Genomic DNA, 22,424 nt, shown 5'->3' with positions numbered 1-22,424 from the left:
TGACTGATGTATTAAAGTCCCCGGCCACTAGGAGCGCCGCTTCTGGATGAGCATTTTCTTGTTTGCTTATGGCCTTATACAGCTTGTTGAGTGCTGTCTTAGTGCCAGCAACGGTTTGTGATGGTAAATAAACAGCTTTGAAAAATATAGATGAAATCTCTCTTGGAAACAGTGTGGTCTACAGCTTATAATGAGATAATCTACCTCAGGCGAGCAAAACCTTGAGACTTCCTTAGTATTAGATTTCGTGCACCAGCTGTTATTGACAAATAGACAAAGACCGCCACCCCTTGTCTTACCGGAGGCAGCTGTTCTATCTTGCCGATGCATGGAAAACCCAGAAAGCTGTATGTTATCCATGTCGTCGTTCAGCCACGAGTCTTTGAAACATAAGATATTACAGTTTTTAATGTCCCGTTGGTAGGATAGTCTTGATCGGAGCTCATCCAGTTTATTATCCAATGATTGCACGTTGGCTAATAGGACGGATGGTAGAGGCGGATTACCCACTCGCCGTCGGATCCTTTACAAGGCACCCAGACCTACGTCCCCTATATCTCCGTCTCTTCTTCATGCGAATGACAGGATTTGGGACTTGTCCGGAGTCTGAAGTAAATCCTTCGCGTCTGACTCGTTATAGAAAAAAAATCTCTGTGAGTAAAGGTGAGTAAACGCAGTTCAGATAACCAGAAGCTCTTTTCGGTCAAAAGAGACGGCGGCAGAAACAATATGTACAAAATAAGTTACAAATAACGTGAAAAAACAAACACAATTACATAATTGGTTAGGAGCCCGTAAAACAGCATCCATCTCCTCCGGCGCCATTCTATTTCTCTGTAAACAAATTAACAACATACTTTCAGCGTGCTTATAGAGAAGGGCACTCAACACGTACTGCACAGACACAAATGACTGATGATTGGTTGAAAGAAATTGATAAGATTGTAGGAGCTGTACTGTCCGATTTCAGTGCAGCCTTTGAAACCATATTACTGACCATAAACTGTGGTTGAAAAAATGTATGTGTTATGGCTTTTCAACCTCTGCCATATCGTGGATTCAGAGCTATCTATCTAATAAAACTCAAAGGGTTTTCTGTAACGGAAGCTTCTCTAATGTCAAACATGTAAAGTGTGGTGTACCAAAGGGCAGCTCTCTACTCTTTTCTATTTTTACCAATGACCTGCCACATGCAACAAACAAAGCATGTGTGTCTATGTATGATGATGCAACCATATACAGTGCATTCGGAAAGTATTCAGGCCCCTTGACTTTTTCCACATCTTGTTACGTTACAGCCATACTCTAAAACAGATTAAATAGTTTATTTCCCCCCTCATCAATCTACACACAATACCCTATAATGACAAAGCAAAAAGGTTTGTATAATTTGTTTTGCAAATGTATTAAAAATACAAAACGGAAATATCACATTTACATAAGTATTCAGATCCTTTACTTTGTTGAAACACCTTTTGCAGCGATTACAGCTTCGAGATTTCTTGGGTATGACGCTACAAGCTTGGCAAACCTGTTTTACATTTTTTATTTAACCTTTATTTAACCAGGAAAAGCCCATTGAGACAGAGTCTCTTTTTCAAGGGAGACCTGGCCAAGAAGGCAGCAACAATCAATACATTACATAATTAAAACATACTACAATACAACATGATCCAGCCTAAAAAAAGCATTTACACTCCTCCGTAACAGTCTCCCATCAATATTTTCAATTAATTCAGTGGCACTAACATATCTAGATGAAGCATGGATTGTAGACTATTCCATGCGTCTGGTGCACAAGAAGAGAAGGCAGTCTTGCCTAATACTGTGAATGTCCTTTAAGTAGCAACCACCTAGCAGACCGGGCATGGTAACTGCTGGTGAAGGAGACCAGACTACAGAGGTAAAGAGGGAGTTTACCCAAAAGGACTTTGTAGATGAACACATACAAATGTATCTTTCTGTGCATATAAAGTGAGGTCCAATCTATCATTTGGTACAAGGTGCAATGGTGGGTGAGTGACTTGGCATTTGTAATAAAGCGCAAGGATGCATGATAAACAGAGTCCAGTCTCTGTAAGACAAACGAGGCTGCATGCATATACAACAAGTCACCATAATCAATTACAGAGAGAAAAGTTGCCTGACAAGCTTATTTCTAGCCAACTCTCTGAGTTGGGCATCTCCGGCGCAGCTCACTCTTGGATTGCGTCCTACCTGACATGTCACTCCTACCAGGTGGCATGGCGAGAATCCGTCTCCGCACCACGTGCTCTCACCACTGGTGTCCCCCAGGGCTCAGTTCTAGGCCCTCTCCTATTCTCGCTATACACCAAGTCACTTGGCTCTGTCATATCCTCACATGGTCTCTCCTATCATTGCTACGCAGACGACACACAATTAATCTTCTCCTTTCCCCCTTCTGATAACCAGGTGGCGAATCGCATCTCTGCATGTCTGGCAGACATATCACCACCTCAAGCTGAACCTCGGCAAGACGGAGCTGCTCTTCCTTCCGGGGAAGGACTGCCCGTTCCATGATCTCGTCATCACGGTTGACAACTCCATTGTGTCCTCCTCCCAGAGTGCTAAGAGCCTTGGAGTGACCCTGGACAACACCCTGTCGTTCTCTGCTAACATCAAGGCGGTGACCCGATCCTGTAGGTTCACACTCTACAACATTCGCAGAGTACGACCCTGCCTCACACAGGAAGCGGCGCAGGTCCTAATCCAGGCACTTGTCATCTCCCTTCTGGATTACTGCAACTCGCTGTTGGCGGGGCTCCCTGCCTGTGCCATTAAACCCCTACAACTCATCCAGAACGCCGCAGCCCGTCTGGTGTTCAACCTTCCCAAGTTGTCTCACGTCACCCCGCTCCTCCGCACACTCCACTGGCTTCCAGTTGAAGCTCGCATCTGCTACAAGACCATGGTGCTTGCCTACGGAGCTGTGAGGGGAACGGCACCTCCGTACCTTCAGGCTCTGATCAGTCCCTACACCCAAAGAAGGGCACTGCGTTCATCCACCTCTGGCCTGCTCGCCTCCCTACCTCTGCGGAAGCACAGTTCCCGCTCAGCCCAGTCAAAACTGTTCGCTGCTCTGGCACCCCAATGGTGGAACAAGCTCCCTCACGACGCCAGGACAGCGGAGTCAATCACCACCTTCCGGAGACACCTGAAACCCCACCTCTTCAAGGAATACCTGGGATAGGATTAAGTAATCCTTCTAACCCCCCCCCCCCCTCCAAAAAATATATAGATGTACTATTGTAAAGTGGTTGTTCCACTGGATATCATAAGGTGAATGCACCAATTTGTAAGTCGCTCTGGATAAGAGCGTCTGCTAAATGACGTAAATGTAAATGTAAATAAGCGGGAAGCAAACCATATTATGAAAATAAAAACCCAATTTCAACTTAAGCTTTGTCACAAGATTATCCACAAGAACTTTAAAGGACAACTTGTCATCCAACCAAATACCTGTATTTGGGGAGTTTCTCCCATTCTTCACTGCAGATCCTCTCAAGCTCTGACAGGTTGGATGGAAAGTTTTGCTGCACAGCTATTTTCAGGTCTCTCCAGAGATGTTTGATCGGGTTCAAGTCTGCGTTCTGGCTGGGCCACTCAAGGACATTCAGAGACTTGCCCCAAAGCCACTCCTGCATTGTCTTGGCTGTGTGCTTAGGGTCATTGTCCTGTTGGAAGGTGAACCTTCACCCCAGTCTGAGGTCCTGAGCGCTCTGGAGCAGGTTTTCATAAAGGACATCTCTGTACTTTGCGTCGTTCATCTTTCCCTCAATCCTGACTAGTCTCCCAGTCCCTGCCGCTGAAAAACATCTGCACAGCATGATGCTGCCACCACCATGCTTCACTGTAGGGATGGTGCCAGGTTTCCTCCAGACGTGACATTTGGCATTCAGGCCAAAGAGTTCAATCTTGGTTTCATCAGACAAGAGAATCATGTTTCTCATGGTCTGAGAGTCTTTAGATGCTTTTTGGCAAACTCAAAGCGGGCTTTCATGTGCTTTAACTGAGGAGTGGCTTCCGTCTGGCCACTCTACCGTAAAGACCTGATTGGTGGAGTGCTGCAGAGATTATTGTCCTTCTAGAAGGTTCTCTCAACTCCACAGAGGAACTATAGAGCTCTGTCAGAATTACCATCGGGTTCTTGGTCACCTCGCTGACCAAAGCCCTTCTCCCCCGATTGCTCAGTTTGGCCGGGCAGTCAGCTCTAGGAAGAGTCTTGGTGGTTACAAACTTCTTCCATTTAAGGATGGAGGCCACTGTGTTCTTGGGGACCTTCAATGCTGAATAATTGTTTTGGTACCCTTCCCCAGATCTGTGCCTCAACACTAATCCTGTCTTGGAGCTCAACAGACAATTCCTATGACCTCATGGCTTGGTACTTGCTCTGACATGCACTGTCAACTTATATTGACAGGTGTGTGCCTTTCCAAATCATGTCCAATCAATTGAATATACCACAGGTGGACTCCAATTATGTTGTTGAAACATCTCAAGGATGATCAATGGAAACAGGATGCATCTGAGCTCAATTTCAATTCTCATAGCAAAGGGTCTGAATACTTACGTAAATTAGCTATTTCTGTATTTATTTGAAAACATAAAAAAAGTGTTTTTGGTTTGTCATTATGTGGTATTGTGTGTAGATTGATGAGGTATTTATTTCATTAATCAATGTTACGTTACGGCCTTATCATAACAAAATGTGGAAAAATAGTGTGCATATTTTCCGAAAGCACAGTACGTGTCAGTGACTGTAAAACCCTTAACAAAGAGTTGCAGTCAGTTTTAGAATGGGTTGCCAGTAATAAACTGGTACTCAACATCTCGATGTCACTGCTGTCGAAAGGAGCCGACCAAAGTACAGCGTGGTTGTAGTTCCACATTTTATTAAATCCGTGAAACTTTGCAAAACATAAATAACTGACTTGACAAAAACAACAAACCGTGACGCAGAGAGAAACAAACACTACTCAAAATATAATAACCCACAAAAACCCAGGAAGAAAACCCCTACTTAAATATAATCTATATATATATATATATATAAATATGATCTCCAATCAGAGGTAACGAGGACCAGCTGCCTCCAATTGGAGATCAACCCTAACAACCCCAACATAGAAATAGAAAAACTAGAACTAAAACATAGAAATAGAAGAAGAAAAAAAAACTGTCACGCCCTGACCTACGCTACTATAGAAAATGACATCTTACTAGGGTCAGGACGTGACACTTAAACTACAGTGAGGGGAAAAAAGTATTTGATCTCCTGCTGATTTTGTATGTTTGCCCACTGACAAAGAAATGATCAGTCTATAATTTTAATGGCAGGTTTATTTGAACAGTGAAAGACAGAATAACAACAAAAAAATCCAGAAAAACGCATGTCAAAAATGTTATAAAATGATTTGCATTTTAATGAGGGAAATAAGTATTTGACCCCCTCTCAATCAGAAAGATTTCTGGCTCCCAGGTGTCTTTTATACAGGTAATGAGCTGAGATTAGGAGCACACTCTTAAAGGGAGTGCTCCTAACCGCAGCTTGCTACCTGTAAAAAAGACACATGTCCACAGAAGCAATCAATCAATCAGATTCCAAACTCTCCACCATGGCCAAGACCAAAGAGCTATCCAAGGATGTCAGGGACAAGATTGTAGACCTACACAAGGCTGGAATGGGCTACAAGACCATCGCCAAGCAGCTTGGTGAGAAGGTGACAACAGTTGGTGCGATTATTCGCAAATGGAAGAAACACAAAAGAACTGTCAATCTCCCTCGGCCTGGGGCTCCATGCAAGATCTCAACTCGTGGTTGCAATGATCATGAGAATGGCGAGGAATCAGCCCAGAACTACACAGGAGGATCTTGTCAATGATCTCAAGGCAGCTGGGACCATAGTCACCAAGAAACCAACACACTACGCCGTGAAGGACTGAAATCCTGCAGCGCCCGCAAGGTCCCCCTGCTCAAGAAAGCCCATATACATGCTCGTCTGAAGTTTGCCAATGAACATCTGAATGATTCAGAGGACAACTGGGTGAAAGTGTTGTGGTCAGATGAGACCAAAATGGAGCTCTTTGACATCAACTCAACTCACCGTGTTTGGAGGAGGAGGAGGAATGCTGCCTATGACCCCAAGAACACCATCCCCACCGTCAAACATGGAGGTGGAAACATTATGCTTTTGGGGTGTTTTTCTGCTAAGGGGACAGGACAACTTCACCGCATCAAAGGGAGGATGGACGGGGCCATGTACTGTCAAATCTTGGGTGAGAACCTCCTTCCCTCAGCCAGGGCATTGAAAATGGGTCGTGGATGGGTATTCCAGCATGATAATGACCCAAAACACACGGCCAAGGCAACAAAGGAGTGGCTCAAGAAGAAGCACATTAAGGTCCTGGACTGGCCTAGCCAGTCTCCAGACCTTAATCCCATAGAAAATCTGTGGAGGGAGCTGAAGGTTCGAGTTGTCAAACATCAGCCTCGAAACCTTAGGGTAGAAAAAGAGGAGTGGGACAAAATCCCTCCTGAGATGTGTGCAAACCTGGTGGCCAACCACAAGAAACGTCTAACCTCTGTGATTGCTAACAAGGGTTTTGCCACCAAGTACTAAGTCATGTTTTGCAGAGGGGTAAAATACTTATTTCCCTCATTAAAATGCTAATCAATTTATATAAGTTTTGACATGCGTTCTTCTGGATTTTTTTGTTGTTATTCTGTCTCTCACTGTTCAAATAAACCTACCATTAAAATTATAGACTGATAATTTCTTTGTCAGTGGGCAAACGTACAAAATCAGCAGGGGATCAAATACTTTTTTCCCCCTCACTGTAAGAGCATTGTATTTGGTACAAATCATTCCTTAAATTCTAGACCTCCGCTGAATCTGGTAATAAAGGGTGTGGCTGTGGAACAAGTTGAGACTAAATGTGACCGACCACCTGGATTCGGTCCTATGTAGCAACATTTGAAATGCTGTTTATTTTACAAAGGATAAAAGTAGAGACTCAGAGCTAGAAATGTGTATATCATACACTGCAGTTAAGGAAAAATGGGAAAGAAATTCTGCCTTGAAAGTTGATAAACATGTCACCCCACTTTTGAGAAATGGCCCTTGAATGTTTTGGTCACCTACTGCAGAGCTCTTCTTTGTCAGCATCATGTGAGGCCATGTGCTAAACAGAGTGTATAGTAAACAACCAAATATTTCAAGACTAAAAGTGGTAAAAGTAGTAGTAGCCTACAATAAAGAAAAACTTCATCTAAAAATACATTATCTAGTCATTGACCTATATCCTAATCTGACTCTGGTGCAGGTCCTGTTGTTCTTCACATTACCATCTCTGGTAAACACACACTATATCAAATAAAATATATGTCTATTTGTCACATGCATAGAATACAAAAGGTGTAGTACAGTAATATGTTTACTTGCATATTTGCATAAAAATTGCCAAAGTTATCCCCTTCTATCAATCTGGGGATCCAATATACAGTATTTTACAAATTATCACCCAATAACTATACTAGCATGTTTTTCTAAAATCCTAGAAAAAAATGGTATATAAGAGAATATTGAAACATTTAAATCAACACCGATATGGTTTTCGCAAAAAGTACTCCAGATATGTCTCTTTTGCAACTTATGGATAAAATCTCTACAGCCCTGAACAACAATGAACACGCACCTGGCATCTTTTTAGATTTATACAAAGTGTTTGACATAGTTTGATCATAAAATATTACTTTCTAAATTGCATTTTTACGGTTTTCATGATTATACACAATTGTCTATATAGTTATTTTCATGATAGAGTACGATTTGTTTATGCAAATGGCTGTGCCTCTATCAGGGCCAAGATATCCTGTGGTGTGCCACAGGGTTGGATAATTGGACCTTTGTTTTTCGTAATCTATATCAATGACCTTGCTGCTGTGTCTTCTACCGTACTTCCCATTCTCTTTGGCGATGACACCAATTTGATTTTATCACACAAGAATTTTGATTCACTAATTAATGAAGCCAACTCAGGCATGGCCACATTTTCTGTACGGTTCCAGATAAACACATTATCTTTCAATGTTAAAAAAATCCAACTTTATTGTATTCACTAGTAAGAATAAGGAATATGGTTTTAAAAGACGAGCCAGAGTCTCACTTGGTGGGAATGAAATGGAACAAGTCACATCCACTAGAGTTTTAATTTATGAAAAGTTATCCTGGAAAGACATTCAATTTGTCTGCAGTAAAGTGATGAAATCTATTAGTATCATCACAAAGACTAGTGGTTTGGTTCATGAGGCTTACTTCCTAACTCTATACTATAGATTCATTCACCCATATCTAATTTACTGTAATATTGTCTACACAAATTACTCATCATACAAAATACACTTGGAAGACTAGCCACCTATTCTAATTACCTGGCTCCATCTGCATCTTCGTTTAAGAAACTGAACATCTTGTCTATTTACAATATTAATGTATGGCAATTATGCACTTTCCTCTACAACATCATCATACCACCCAGACAGCTTACCTAAACCCTACTATGGATTTTTCCAGGTAAATTCTGAAATACATCTATAAAACACAAGACACTGAGTTAACCTTCACCATCCCTACTGCCATACATCACATAGGCAATTCTCAATCAGATACATAGGTACCATACTTTGGAATTCTTATCTTCACATTGCCAAAACCTCATCATCCCTCAATAACTTTAAGCGAAGACTGGGGGTCAGCCTGATGAACCAAACTACTCAGTAATCTCCTCCATATACCCAAACGCTCATGCACACTTAAACAAAGTATTGTTCTTTTTTTTCTCCGTGATTACTGATCAAATCATTTATAATGAGTTGATTTTGTTATCTGTTTTAACAACCCTTTTTTTATTTTTGTACTTATGTAATGCATATTGTTTTTTTTGTGGTGTCGTCTTCATATTAGCCCTTTGGCTTCCAACCACACCTGCACAATGTTTTTTAGAGCCCGTCTTGGTCTTCATTGTAATCAGAGGGCTAACATTAATACTATGCATTCCAGTCTCTCTCGGCTAAGAGTTGAGGAACGACTGACTGCATCACTTCTTGTTTTTATAACAAACATTAGTGTTGGAAATTCCAAATTGTTTGCATAGTCAACTTACACACACACTTATGCCACTAGACATGCCACCAGGGGTCTTTTCAGTCCCCAGGTCCAGAACAAATTCAAGGAAATGTACAGTATTATACAGAGCCATGAGTGCATGGAACTCCCTTCCATCTCATATAGTGCAAGTGAACAGCAAACCTGGTTTCAAAAAACAAATAAAGCAACACCTCACGCAACAACGCCTCTACCCTATGTGACCTACTTGTTGTGTGTATGTGTAACTGATGGATGCGCGCGCACACACACACACACACACACACCTACATGTTCATGTTTTTAAATGTATTTAGTCTGTAATGAATTTTTTACTATGTTTCGGACCCCAGTAAGAGTAGCTGTCGCCATTGGCGTTGGCTAACGGGGATCCTAATAAATCAAAAATCGAAATTGCAGCCGCTCCTCGGCTCTCATGAATGCAGCCTCAGCAGCGGGAAACGACTGGGGCAAACATTATTGCTGTGTCACCCTCACGATAGCTTTCTAGATTGCTTCTGTAGGACTATAGCTGTTGTTGAGTGCCACCTGTCCAAAGGTTATGTGAAATGGCTGCCTAGTGAGCAATGTAGTTCCAAGCACAGACATGTCAGAACAATTTTTCCCAGAACAAACAGTTCAAAGTGTTTACACACTTCTAAGATTCTCATTTCACAATGCAGAATATACACATTTCTTCAGTTTTTACAGAAAACACTGTAAACAGATGCATGCTGCAAGAGGCTTGAGGTTTCGTACCTGCACATAGTAGGTCCCTTTGGACTGGGCGTACATCATGAGGAAGCAGTAATCCAAATTCTGTTTTGTCCGCCATCTGGGGAGAAAGAGGAGTATGACAGAGGATGCGATTAGATTCACAAACCCAAACACACCCACACACCCACACACCCACACACACACACACGATCCACATCCAAACCTGTCATCCGACATACTACTATTTCATTGACATTCGGGCCTGGGTACACGAGCCAGTGTCTCACTTTGGCATAACTCACTTTGTTATAACTCAGACACATAATGTAGGAACTGTATGTCGTAAGAGTCAATAAATGGAAACAATAAGCTTCTTGTCTAAGCGGGGCAGTGCTCCTGGTCCTCTATCTTCCTGTGTAAGAGGAGAGCGAGGAGAAGCTGGAGGTGGATTAGTGGCTCCTGCTTCCGATGAGGAGCAGAACATGTGGTTGCCTTTGTCACCGGATATCAATGAGATGTTGAAAACGGAGAGGAGGAAAAACAACTCTTTGCCAAGTTACTGTCTCACAAACGTACTCACGCACGATTCGATTAGCTATGCCTGTGGGAACCAAATAAAAGAACCTCTAACACACACACGCACACACACTTTTCGGACAAGACACAGAGTAGCTTGTATAAACACACTGTGATGAAAATAGGCATCGATAACATGAGAAGGGAAAAATAACAACACCGATTAGAGCAGCCATACAGCAACTACTACACCAGGAGAAGAATGCCCCTCAATGCAACGTCTCATAGTTTCATCCAATAAAAGACGGCCCTCTGGCAGCGCCATTCCTATGATCTGTTTGCCAGTTCAAATCTTACTTCACAATAACACGTGCAACGGATTGAGACATACGTAATCCTTTGCTAGACGGAAATAGTAGCCTAAATCATGTATATTGTGGCTATATAAAGATAAAGCAATTGTTTGAGGCAAACAAGGAGCAAATCGTATCCGTGTAGCCTAGGCCTACATCAAAGCTTGTACGCAGAGTACACACTGAAATGTGTACCTATAACAGAAAACAACACAATTATGCTTGATTAGAGATCAATTCTGACAAATTACGATATGCAAACAGTAATTTCCTGAGGAACGCCGTGTAAACATTTAAATCAAAATATTTACTCTCTTTCTAACTGCTTGATAAGCTTCATGAATCTCAGCTGTGCCGGGAGATAGGCTTGGTGACGAACCACATCACATGCACAATAAAGATTATGAGGTTCTCTCCCCTAAAGCCTGTATTCACATCTGGTAAATAGATGATACATTCACCATGAGGAGGCACATGATAGGACACAAGGAAGCCCATTTCTACCCTACCACCCCTAAGCTATCGGTACCGCTGTGTTTTAACAAATCGTCAGTGTTGTCCCCTAACGTGCCATTAGGATGTGAAAGGTCAAATGAGTGATGTTCATGATAGTGATATAAAAGCACTTTAACTCCATCTCAAATTGAATAGGATTATCTGGGGGAGTTACTTCCTCGTTCCATGTTTTATTAAAGGGACATTACACTCATAAACGAAAATGTGTAAGATGACGTTTTTTCAGACATCAAAAGTAGACTAATGCCAAGATGAAACCACGTCACATGAAATTGGGTGTATAAATCCAGCTATATGCCTCCAACCCAAAATTACTTTCTGGTTTTCCTGCTTTGATTTTGTGTTAATCTTTATATACATTTGCGGTGGAGGCATATAGATGGATTTAGACAACAAATGTCTTGATATTAAGCTACTTTAGAGGTTTGAAAACTCCTAACAAACTTTTATTGAATGTGTAATGCCCCTGCACCATCGAGAGCATCCTGACCGGTTGCATCACAGCCTGGTATGGCAACTGCTCGGCATCTGACCATATGGCGCTACAGAGGGTAGTGCGAACAGCCCAGTACATCACTGGTCCAAGCTTCCTGCCATCCAGGACCTATATAATAGGCGATGTTAGAGGAAAGCCCATAAAATTGTCAGAGACTCCAGTCACCCAAGTCATAGACCGTTTTCTCTGCTACCGCACGGTAAGCAGTACCGGAGCGCCAAGTCTAGGACCAAAAGGCTCCTCAAAAGCTTCTACCCGCAAGCAATAAGACTGCTGAACAATTAATAAAATCGGCGCCGGACAATTTACATTAACCCTCACCCCTCCCTTTTGTACACTTGCTGCTACTCACTGTTTATTATCTATGCATAGTCACTTCACCCCTACCTACATGTACAAATTACCTAACCTGTACCCCCGCACACTGACTCGGTAGCGGTGCCCCCTGTATATAGCCTCGTTATTGTTATTGTGTTACTTTTTATTATACATTTTTACTTGGTAAATATTTTCTTTGCTCTTCTTGAACGGCACTGTTGGTTAAGTGCTTGTTATTAAGCATTTCACGGTAAGGTCTACACTTGTTGTATTCGGCGCATGTGACAAAGTGTGATTTGATTTGTTTGATTTAAGTCAATGTGGATAAGGCACACAAGTACACTATATGATCAAAGTATGTTAACACCTGCTCGTCGAATATCTCATTCCAAAATCATGCACATTAATATGGAGTTGGTCCCCCCTTGGCTGCCGTAACAGCCTCCACTCTTCTGGGAAGGCATTCCACTAGATGTTGGAACATTGCTGCGGGGACTTGTTTCCATTCAGCCACAACATCATGAGTGAGGTCGGGCACTGATGTTGGGCGATTAGGCCTGGCTCGCAGTCGGCCTTCCAATTCATCCCAAAGGTGTTCAATGGGGTTGAGGTCAGGGCTCTGTGCAGGCCAGCCAACTTCTTCCACACCGATCTCAGCAAACCATTTCTGTATGGACCTCGCTTTGTGCATGAGGGCATTGTCATGCTGAAATAGGAAAGGGCCTTCCCCAAACTGTTGCCACAAAGCTGGAAGCACAGAAGCGTCTAGAATGTCATTGAATGCTGTAGCATTAAGGTTTCCATTCACTGGAATAAGGGGCCTAGCCTGAACCATGAAAAAGCCCCAGCCGATTATTCCTCCTCCACCAAACTTTACAGTTGGCATTATGCATTGGGGCAGGTAGTTTCTCCTGGCATCCACCAAACCCTGATGCACCCATCGGACTGCCAGATGGTGAGGTGTGATTCATCATGCCAGAGAACGCATTTTGACTGCTCCAGAGCTTTACACCCCTCCAGCCAACGCTTGGCATTGCGCATGGTGATCTTAAGCCTGTGTTCAGCTGCTCGGTTATTGAAACCCATTTCATGAAGCTCCAGAAGAACAGTTCTTGTGCTGACGTTGCTTCCAGAGGCAGTTTGGAACTCTGTATTGAGTGTTGCAACCGAAGACAGACAATTTTTACACGTTACGCGCTTCAGCACTCGGCGCTCCCGTTCTGTGAGCTTGTGTGGCCTGCCAATTTGCAGCTGAGCCGTTATTGCTCGTAGAGGTTTCCACTTCACAATAATGAACATACAGCTGACCGTGGCAGCTCTAGCAGGGCAGAAATTTGACCAACTGACTTATTGGAAAGGTGACATCCTATGCCGGTGCCACATTGAAAGTCACATAGCTCTTCAGTAAGGCCATTCTACTGCCAATGTTTGTCTACGGAGATTGCATGGTTGTGTGCTCAATTTTATACACCTGCAGCAACGGGTATGGGTGAAATACCTGAATCCATTAATTTGAAGGGGTTTCCACATGCTTTTGTATATATAGTGTATTATAATATGGGCTTATTTTCAGCCCTTTCCTGGGATAGCATGGTTGTGTGCTCTATTTTATACACTTGTCAGCAAATAGCTGAATCCACAAATTTGAAGGGGTGTCAACATACACTCTATATACACGCACATGGGGTCTGAAAGTATTCAGACCCCTTCACTTTTTCCACATTTTGTTACATTACAGCCTTATTCTAAAATTAATTAAATAGTTTTTTTGCCTCATCAATCTACACACAATGACAAAGCAAACACTTTTTTAAAGAAATAATTGCAAATGCATGAAAAAATACCATGGAAATATCACATTTAACAAGTATTCAGACCCTTTACTCAGTACTTTTTTGAGCACCTTGGCAGCGATTACAGCTTCGAGTCTTTTTCTTGGGAAGGATGCTACAAGCTTGGCACACCTGTATTTGGGGAGTTTCTCCCATTCTTCTCTGCAGATCCTCTCAAGCTCTGTCAGGTTGGATGGGGAGCGTTGCTGCACAGCTATTTTCAGGTCTCTCCAGAGATGTTCAAGTCCGGGCTCTGGCTCGGCCACTCAAGGACATTCAGAGACTTGTCCTGAAGCCACTCCTGCATTGTCTTGGCTGTGTGCTTAGGGTCGTTGTCCTGTTAGAAGGTGAACCTTCACCCCACGCAAGTTTTCGTCAAGGATCTCTCTGTACTTTGCTCCGTTCCTCTTTCCCTCAATCCTGACTCGTCTCCTAGTCCCTGCCTCTGAAAAACATCTCCACAGCATGATGCTGCCACCACCATGCTTCACCGTAGGGTTTGCCAGGTTTCCTCCAGATGTGACGGTTGGCATTCAGGCCAAAGAGTTCAATCTTGGTTTCATCAGACAAGAGAATCTTGTTTCTCATGGTCTGAGAGTCCTTTAGGTGCCTTTTGGCAAACTCCAAGCGGGCAGTCATGTGCCTTTTACTGAGGAGTGTCTTCCGTCTGGCCACTCTACCATGAAGCCCTGATTGGTGGAGTGCTGCAGAGCTGGTTGTCCTTCTGGAAAGTTCTCCCATCTCCACATAGAAACTCTGGAGCTCTGTCAGAGTGACCATCAGGTTCTTGGTCACCTCGCTGACCAAGGCCATTTTCCCCCGATTGCTCAGTTTGGACAGGCGGCCAGCTCTAGCAAGAGTCTTGGTGGCTCCATACTTCTTCTATTTAAGGATGATGGAGGCCACTGTGTTCTTGGGGACTTTCAATGCTGCAGAAATATTTTGGTACTCTTCCATCTGATCTGTGCCTAAACACAATCCTGTCTCGGATCTCTACGGACAATTCCTTCAACCCCATGGCTTGGTTATTGCTCTGACATGCACTGTCAACTGTGGGACCTTTTATAGACAGGTGTGTGCCTTTCCAAATCATGTCCAATCAATTGAATTTACCACAGTTGGACACCAATCAAGTTCGAGAAACATCTCAAGGATGATCAGTTGGTAGAGCATGGTGTTTGCAACGCCAGGGTTGTGGGTTCGATTCCCACGGGGGACCAGTACGGAGAAAAAATGTATGAAATGTATGCATTCACTACTGTAAGTCACTCTGGATAAGAGCGTCTGCTAAATGACTAAAATGTAAATGATCAATGAAAACAGGATGCACCTGAACTCAATTTCAAGTCTCGTAGCAAAAGGTCTGAAAAAAATATATATACACACATGCATACATATGGAAACATTTGTAAAAACATGTTTTTGCATTGTCAATATGAGGTTTTGTGTGTAGATTGATGAGGATTTTCTTATTGAATCATTTTTAGAATAAGGCTATAATGTAACAAAATGTGGAAAAAGGGAAGGGGTCTGAATACTTTCCGAGTGCTCTGTGTGTACCTTTCTGTGCCTCTGTAGCCCCGATTAGGATAACTCAGCACTTTGCGATGGCAGACTACCTTCTACACACTAAACTGCATCAGACCAGACAGGCAGCAGCCACAATATTCTTTACAGCATAAACACAGCATATTGACAAACTGTCTGAGATGTAACACCCAGAAAAACAAAGACTCAAATGTTACTAAAGAAATGTAAAACTTTCTCAGATCTCAGCTGTGTGTTCCTAGCTGTGTGGGTTAACAGGGAAGCCTGCACACACACGAAAACTCAAGCACGCAACATGACCATACACTGATAAACATACACATATGCAGCTGTATGTGATAAATGGGGGAGCATACCTAGAAACACAAAACATATAGCACATACATAAACACACAGACGGAAAGCGCACACACACGCACGCACACCAGGGTTGAGAGAATGCCAAGAGTGTCCAAAGCTGTCAAGGAAAAGGGTGGCTACTTTGAAGAATATAAAATCAAAAATATATGTCTGTTACTTGAACTCTGTGAAGCATTTATTTGGGCTGCAAATAAATGCTTTGTTTAACACTAACACTGTTATTTCATAGTTTTCATGTCTTCACTATTATTCTACAATGTAGAAAATAGTAAAAATAATGAAAAACCCTTGAATGAGTAGGTGTGTAAACTTTTGACAGGTGCTATATATATATTTTACTGTGTTTAAGTATTACATCTAATTCTATACACTGAATACTTATCTACTTTATGTCTCTGTTATATTCAGATTTTTGCATGTTTTTCCTATAGCTTTACTGTAAGCATTCATTTGTAGCCTATGTATAGACCACAAGCATTCATTCTAAGCCACAAAAATATTATTATCCAAGTGCTTCCTAAATACAATCCTTTTTCAACCTAGCCCCGGGCATTCTAGGTATAAGGTAAGGAAAGAGTCGGCATCCTGTCTCCTCCTCTCTCCATCTTTCCTCACTCTTTCTTCCTTTCTCCCCTCTTATCTTTTCTCACTCCATTTGATGTGAGGGATGTTTACCTGCTCAGCCCGGTCCTCTCCTCCTCATGCATTATGAAACAAGTCTCACCACAGAGACCTAGTTTCCCCTGCCTCTCTCAAAATACAGGCCAAGGAGCAAGATTTTAAATGCAGTCTGTTTTGTACTGTATTTGAGCTGACACATAGACAATTACACACATTTGCACTTAGTGATGAAATATTGCAGTACAGAATGTCCACCCCATGCACGCATGTAAGCACAAACTTGTGCGTGCACACACACAAACACACCACCCTATAGGCAGCCTATCCATCCTGCAGTCCCCCCAGGGTACAAGGCCGCTTGGTTAATCGATAGGGAACATTGTCTCATTCTCCTTGGCCAAGCCTGGGACTCTCAAACGATAGATGATAGAGGGAGGAGAGAGAAGAGAGAAAGAGAGTAGAACGCTACAGGGAGGAGAGCGAGAAAGAGATAGTGAGAGAGGAGAAAGGGGGGAGGGAGAGAGAGGATGAGAGGTGAGTAAGTCATGGCTCCTGGCGCGAATCGATCGAGGGGGCTTTGATTAAGCGGGCCGGGCAGCCTGCCTTTAATCTCAATAGACTGGTTGTGTCATCAAATCACTTCTTCTATTGTGCGGCTCCCACGCAACCGTCCCGGATACGCTACCAGCCCAGTGATAGATTGCTTCCGGAATGGCAGCCTATTCCCTATTTGGTGCACTACTTTGAAGCACGGCTCTGGTCAAAAGTAGTGCACCATGTAGGGAATAGAGTGCCATTTGGACCGCAGTGGTGCAGTGATAAATCAGGCTACTCCAGGAGATTCTCTAGGTAAGTACAGCCCAACACTAACAATGTCTTCCGTTTGCGGAGTCAGCTTCAGCGTGATACTGCAAAAGACTACGGAAGACGATGGAGCGCTAACATTATAAATGCTACTTGCAGTGTACAGCTAAGGCATGACGTTGATTAGAACTTAATCAGTCCAACTGAAAATGAATTGCGTCGCATCAATGCGTCACACCCTGACCATAGAGAGCCCTTGGTTCTCTATGGTGTAGTAGGTCAGGGCGTGACTAGGGGGTGTTCTAGTTCAAAATGTATATATTGGTGTTTTGTATGGTTCCCAATTAGAGGCAGCTGGTAATCGTTGCCTCTAATTGGAGATCATATTTAGGTAGCCATTTTTCCCACCTGTGTTTGTGGGATATTGTTTGTGTTGGGGCTTGTTTATTGTTTTGGTTAAGGAAGTTTCACTTTAAATAAATATGTGGAACTCAACAAACGCTGTGCCTTGGTCTGTCTCTTACAACAACCGTGACACAATGTCTCCCTCAGAACTTAACAACCAATCAAAGCACGGACCTCCACATAAGACACATGATCCTATCCAAATCATCAAATTAAACGTTTACCCTATGCAAACTAATAACTATACAACATAATGAAATTAAATAGGCCTACAGTCTCGTCTTACAGACAGATTGGGTATGTGACAATAATAGATTAGACTGTCTGGGCTGATTTGATATCGATTCGTCTGTCCGTCTGTCTGGTAGATGTGGGATTGATTCGTCCGCCTGGTTGATCTGACATTGATTTACTCAGTCTGGATTACCTGGGAACGATTTAGTCCATCAGCCTGCTCACCCATGAGTTTCTTTAGGGGGAAATCTGCACTCTCTGCTATAAAATACTAAACTTCAAGCTTTATAATATTGATTTAAGATGTAAAGAGAATAAATAAGTTATCTGTCAAGTTGCATTCTAATGAACTGGAGAGCTGGTGAGTGTGTGTGTGTGTGTGTGTGTGTGTGTGTGTGTGTGTGTGTGTGGGGGGGGTTGGCTCTTCATCTATCTGCATCCATCCATCCACCCACCCAATAAAGAGATGCACTGATTTTTTGACAACACACTGCAGACTCCAGTTTTGTCTTACTGTATCTTGATTATTGTCCAGTCATGTGGTCAAGTGCGGCAAGGAAAGACCTAGTTAAGCTGCAGCTGGCCCAGAACAGAGTGGCACGTCTTGCTCTTCATTGTAATCAGCGGGCTAATATTAATACTATGCTTGCCAGTCTCTCTAGGCTAAGAGTTGAAGAGAGACTGACTGCATCCCTTGTTTTTATAAGAAACATTAATGTGTTGAAAATTCAAAACTGTTGCATAGTCAACTTACACACAGCTCTGACACACACTTACCCCACCAGACATGCCACCAGGGGTCTTTTGACAGTCCCCAAATCCAGAACAAACTCAAGAAAACATACAGTATTATTTAGAGCCATTATTGCATGGAACTCCCTTCCATCTCACAATGCTCAAATGAACAGCAAACCTGGTTTCTAAAAACAGATGAAGCAACACCTCATGGCACAACTCCTCTCCCCTATTTGACCTAGATGTTGTGTGTATGTATTAATATGTAGGCTGTGTTGCTGTTTTTAAATGCATGTAGTTCTGTCCTTGAGCTTTTCTTGTTTAATAATGTTCTGTATTATGTTATGTTTCATGCTTTGTGTGGACCCCAGGAAGAGTAGCTGCTGCTTTCGCAACAGCTAATGGGGATCCTAATAAATATTTTAAAAACCCACCCATTCATCTCACCCTCCTCCACTCCCTGCAGAGCACCACAGGCTGACTGTTTGCAAGGCGGTCCCCAATGAGAGTGTATGCGGTTGATATTTAATCAGTCACAGTTCATCTCCCAGGGTCTCATGATGGGCTGACTCCCCCAAAGAAAAGGGGATAGAGGGCGGGAGAGGAAGGAGGTGAGGCAAGGGGGGCCTCTAGGGCCCCATCAGCTTTGACAGAAACTGAGCTTGGTACTGTCCTCATGGACCCAAGAGAAGAAGGAGAGGAGGAGAGGATGATGGATTATATGAAGAAGGAGAGAAGTAGACTGGCCAATGAATGAATTAACACACCAATTATCTCTCGCTGCCTCTCCCTATGCTACTTTCTCCCTCCCTCTCTAACTCCCTCGCGGTCCCACACACACAGAGAGCAGAACACATGCCAACGCGCACACACACTCCATTCCTCCTTAAATGTCTTTAACTCTGCATTACTTCTTCCCTTCCTCCCCCCTCCCTCCTTTCTCTTTCAAGATGAAGTTAATTTACTTTGAATTCAATATATCCTGGCAGCAGCCTTAAAACATCCACTGCACTTACATTTTACTCTTGGGATTTAGCTTACCACTGCATTTTTACTTTACAAGCTAAAATATAATCAATAATATAACTGTATATTACAGTATATCACTGGTGAAAATAATGACATTTAAACTAAACACTGCAATAGGCTATAGAGGACAGCGAGTCGAATACGTTTCTTCATTCTAAATGGTATGCTAGCGTGACAGATTAATTCCACCCCAACCTGGTCGCAAACTCAAAGAATCTCTGCATCGTAACACAGCGTACTCAATAAGCAACAGGACAATACTACCTAGGTCTTAGGAGAACAGATGCATTGCACTTAGGCTTAGCCATCAACAACACTAGTGTGGATATTGGACCAGAGCCAGATTGCATGACCAAAGAGAACTACCACTAAGACAACACAACACGAGAGGCAGACAGACCGGGGCAGTTGATGAACCATGTGTGTGACATTGCCCTAGTCGCCGTGGTGACCTGAGAGTGACACCTTGTCCTGTCTGTCTCATTGGCCGTGATCCACTTCTAGTCCTGTTAACAACTCAGTCATCTGGAAGTGTCTCTCTCTAACACATAGACACACACATTCCATCTCCCTCACTTTATCATCAATCTTAGCCACTCCTTTTCTCTGACATCTTCCCTTTCCTTTATCCATTTCATCTTATTGTGATTCGATCACACATCTTAACTGTCTCTCTCGCTCTAGCTCTGGCTACCTCCCATTGTCTTTGGTTCAGTCTCTCGCTTCTTCTCACTTTACCTCTCCCTCCCTCCCTCTCTGTCTGTCCTGCTCATTCCCTCTCCCTTCCTCTCTGTCCTGCTCATTCCCTCTCCCTCATTCTCTCTTGCTTTTTTCATGTCTATATGTTTACATTGCCAAAGCAAGTCAAATAGATATAACAAAAGTTAAATGAACAATAAAAAAAATGTAATAACAGTAAACATTACACTAACAAAAGCTCCAAAAGAATAAAGACATTTCAAATGTCATATTTTCTTCTGGCAACAGATTACAGAAATCTTGCTGCTGTGATGGCCTGTTGTCTCTTGAGAGCCAGGTCTGCCTACGGCGGCCTTTCTCAATAGCAATGGTATGCTCACCGAGTCTGTAAATAGTCAAAGGTTTCCTTAAGTTTGGGTCAGTCACAGCGGTCAGGTATTCTGCTACTGTGTACTCTCTGTTCAGGACCATGCATTATTTTGTGTTTTATATTGTACACAGGATATTTTTGAAGAATTCTGCATGCAGCTTCAATTTGGTGTTGGTCCCATTTTGTGAATAATTTGTTGGTGTGCGGACCCCAGACCTCACAACCATAAAGGGCAATGGGTTCTATAGCTGATTCAAGTATTTTTATGTTGATTTGGTAGGTCGAATTTTCTTTTTCTTTTGATGGCATAGAAGTCCCTTCATGCCTCTTGGATCGTTCACAGCTTTGTTGAAGTTACCTGTGGCGCTGATGTTTATGCCGAGGTATGTATAGTTTTTTGTGTGCTCTAGGGCAGCGTTTCTTAAAGTATGGATCGCGACCCAAACCTGTTAATGGTGGGTCGTAAATTAATAATTATTTCATTAATTACAGGAATTGATTTGGCCAAGTGTAACTGCGCTCTCGGTTCAGTGCGCTCTCTGCTTATCAGCGGTCTCTGCTCAGTTTGGCAGCTGCGCGAGTGGGAAAGGTGGAGGGAGATGCCCGTGTGCTTCGCTGTTTACCTGATCTTTTTTCTGCAGCGCTGTCGTTCAAGCCACCACTCACCGCTGTCATGAAATGGACTCATGCTAGCCACATGTTCTGACTGAGCTCAATTGTCATGAAACGCAAATACAGTGATGACATTTAGTCTCTTTCATACAAACTTTGAGAAATAACGAGGAGCACCCACAATGCGTTTTGTGTGGGGAAGTGCTTAGTAATGAGTCTCTCAAAACAAACAAATGAATAAAACGACACGTCCTGACCAAACATCCAGGCAGAACATGACGGTAAACCCAGGGAGTTCTTTAAGAACAGGGGCAGAATGCTTCAGGAAACAGTGCTTTGAAAGTGGAAAAGTAAGTCTACTAGCAAGGCATTGTTGTCATTTTATAACAGGTGATGATATGCAGAAATAAGGAAGTACTATCTCTCATAGTAGTAGATGCGAGTTTCTCTTTCAAACAATCCCCTGGCCTTGTAACGTTACACAGCTAATAGCTAACATTAGCCAAAGCAAGCTAACTAGTGCAACCCCAAGAAACAGTACAGATGAAGATTAAAAATTAGCAGGCCTACTGTACATTTTACTGTAGAAATTATTGTTGATAACAAGTCAAGGTTGGAACTGTTGCTGTTACAAGTAATACTTTTTAGTCTGAACTGGAATAAACTGATTGAAGCAAGTTGCTTTTTGAGACACACACACACACACACAGTTCTGGGTTGCTCATCTGCAGCAGGAAGCGGTCTCCTGCCTGACTGAGAAAGCAGTAGATGTTCTGATCCAGCTTGGCACCACATACCTATGCAGGTCAGGGTTCTCAAGCACAGAAACAGTGTCAATGTTGAGCATCACCTCAGTGTTGTACTGGCAAAATCTAAACCCAGAATTGACATGCTTGTTGAAAACTTCGAATAATTTTTTATCTGTACTGTTACTTAGGGTTGCACGACCAAAAAGCCTGTGTGTGTGTGTGTTCTGTTATACATCTGTGTGATGTGATCAATCCGTTCATTCCAGTTCAGAATTAAATTATTTATTGTATTTAACAGCAACAGTTCCAACCTAGATCGATATGTAACAATGTTTTTAATGGGGAA

The 22,424-nt window shown here is 42.7% G+C and overlaps 1 protein-coding gene across 1 annotated transcript in view; it reads right to left on the bottom strand.

Annotated features, from left to right (window-relative positions):
• Nucleotides 1-22,424, bottom strand: part of mgat4b (alpha-1,3-mannosyl-glycoprotein 4-beta-N-acetylglucosaminyltransferase B) — a 237,419-nt gene that overhangs the window by 69,530 nt on the left and 145,465 nt on the right. The window contains exon 7 of the mRNA XM_045723878.1: nt 9,924-9,999. Within this exon, the coding sequence (XP_045579834.1) occupies nt 9,924-9,999 (76 nt within the window). The remainder of the gene's footprint in view (nt 1-9,923; nt 10,000-22,424) is intronic.

Source organism: Salmo salar, chromosome ssa09, assembly GCF_905237065.1.
Source record: "Salmo salar chromosome ssa09, Ssal_v3.1, whole genome shotgun sequence".
NCBI classification, from domain to species: Eukaryota; Metazoa; Chordata; class Actinopteri; order Salmoniformes; family Salmonidae; genus Salmo; species Salmo salar.
The sequence above is the reverse complement of the archived record's forward strand: the minus strand, read 5'-3'. Positions and strand labels throughout refer to the sequence as shown.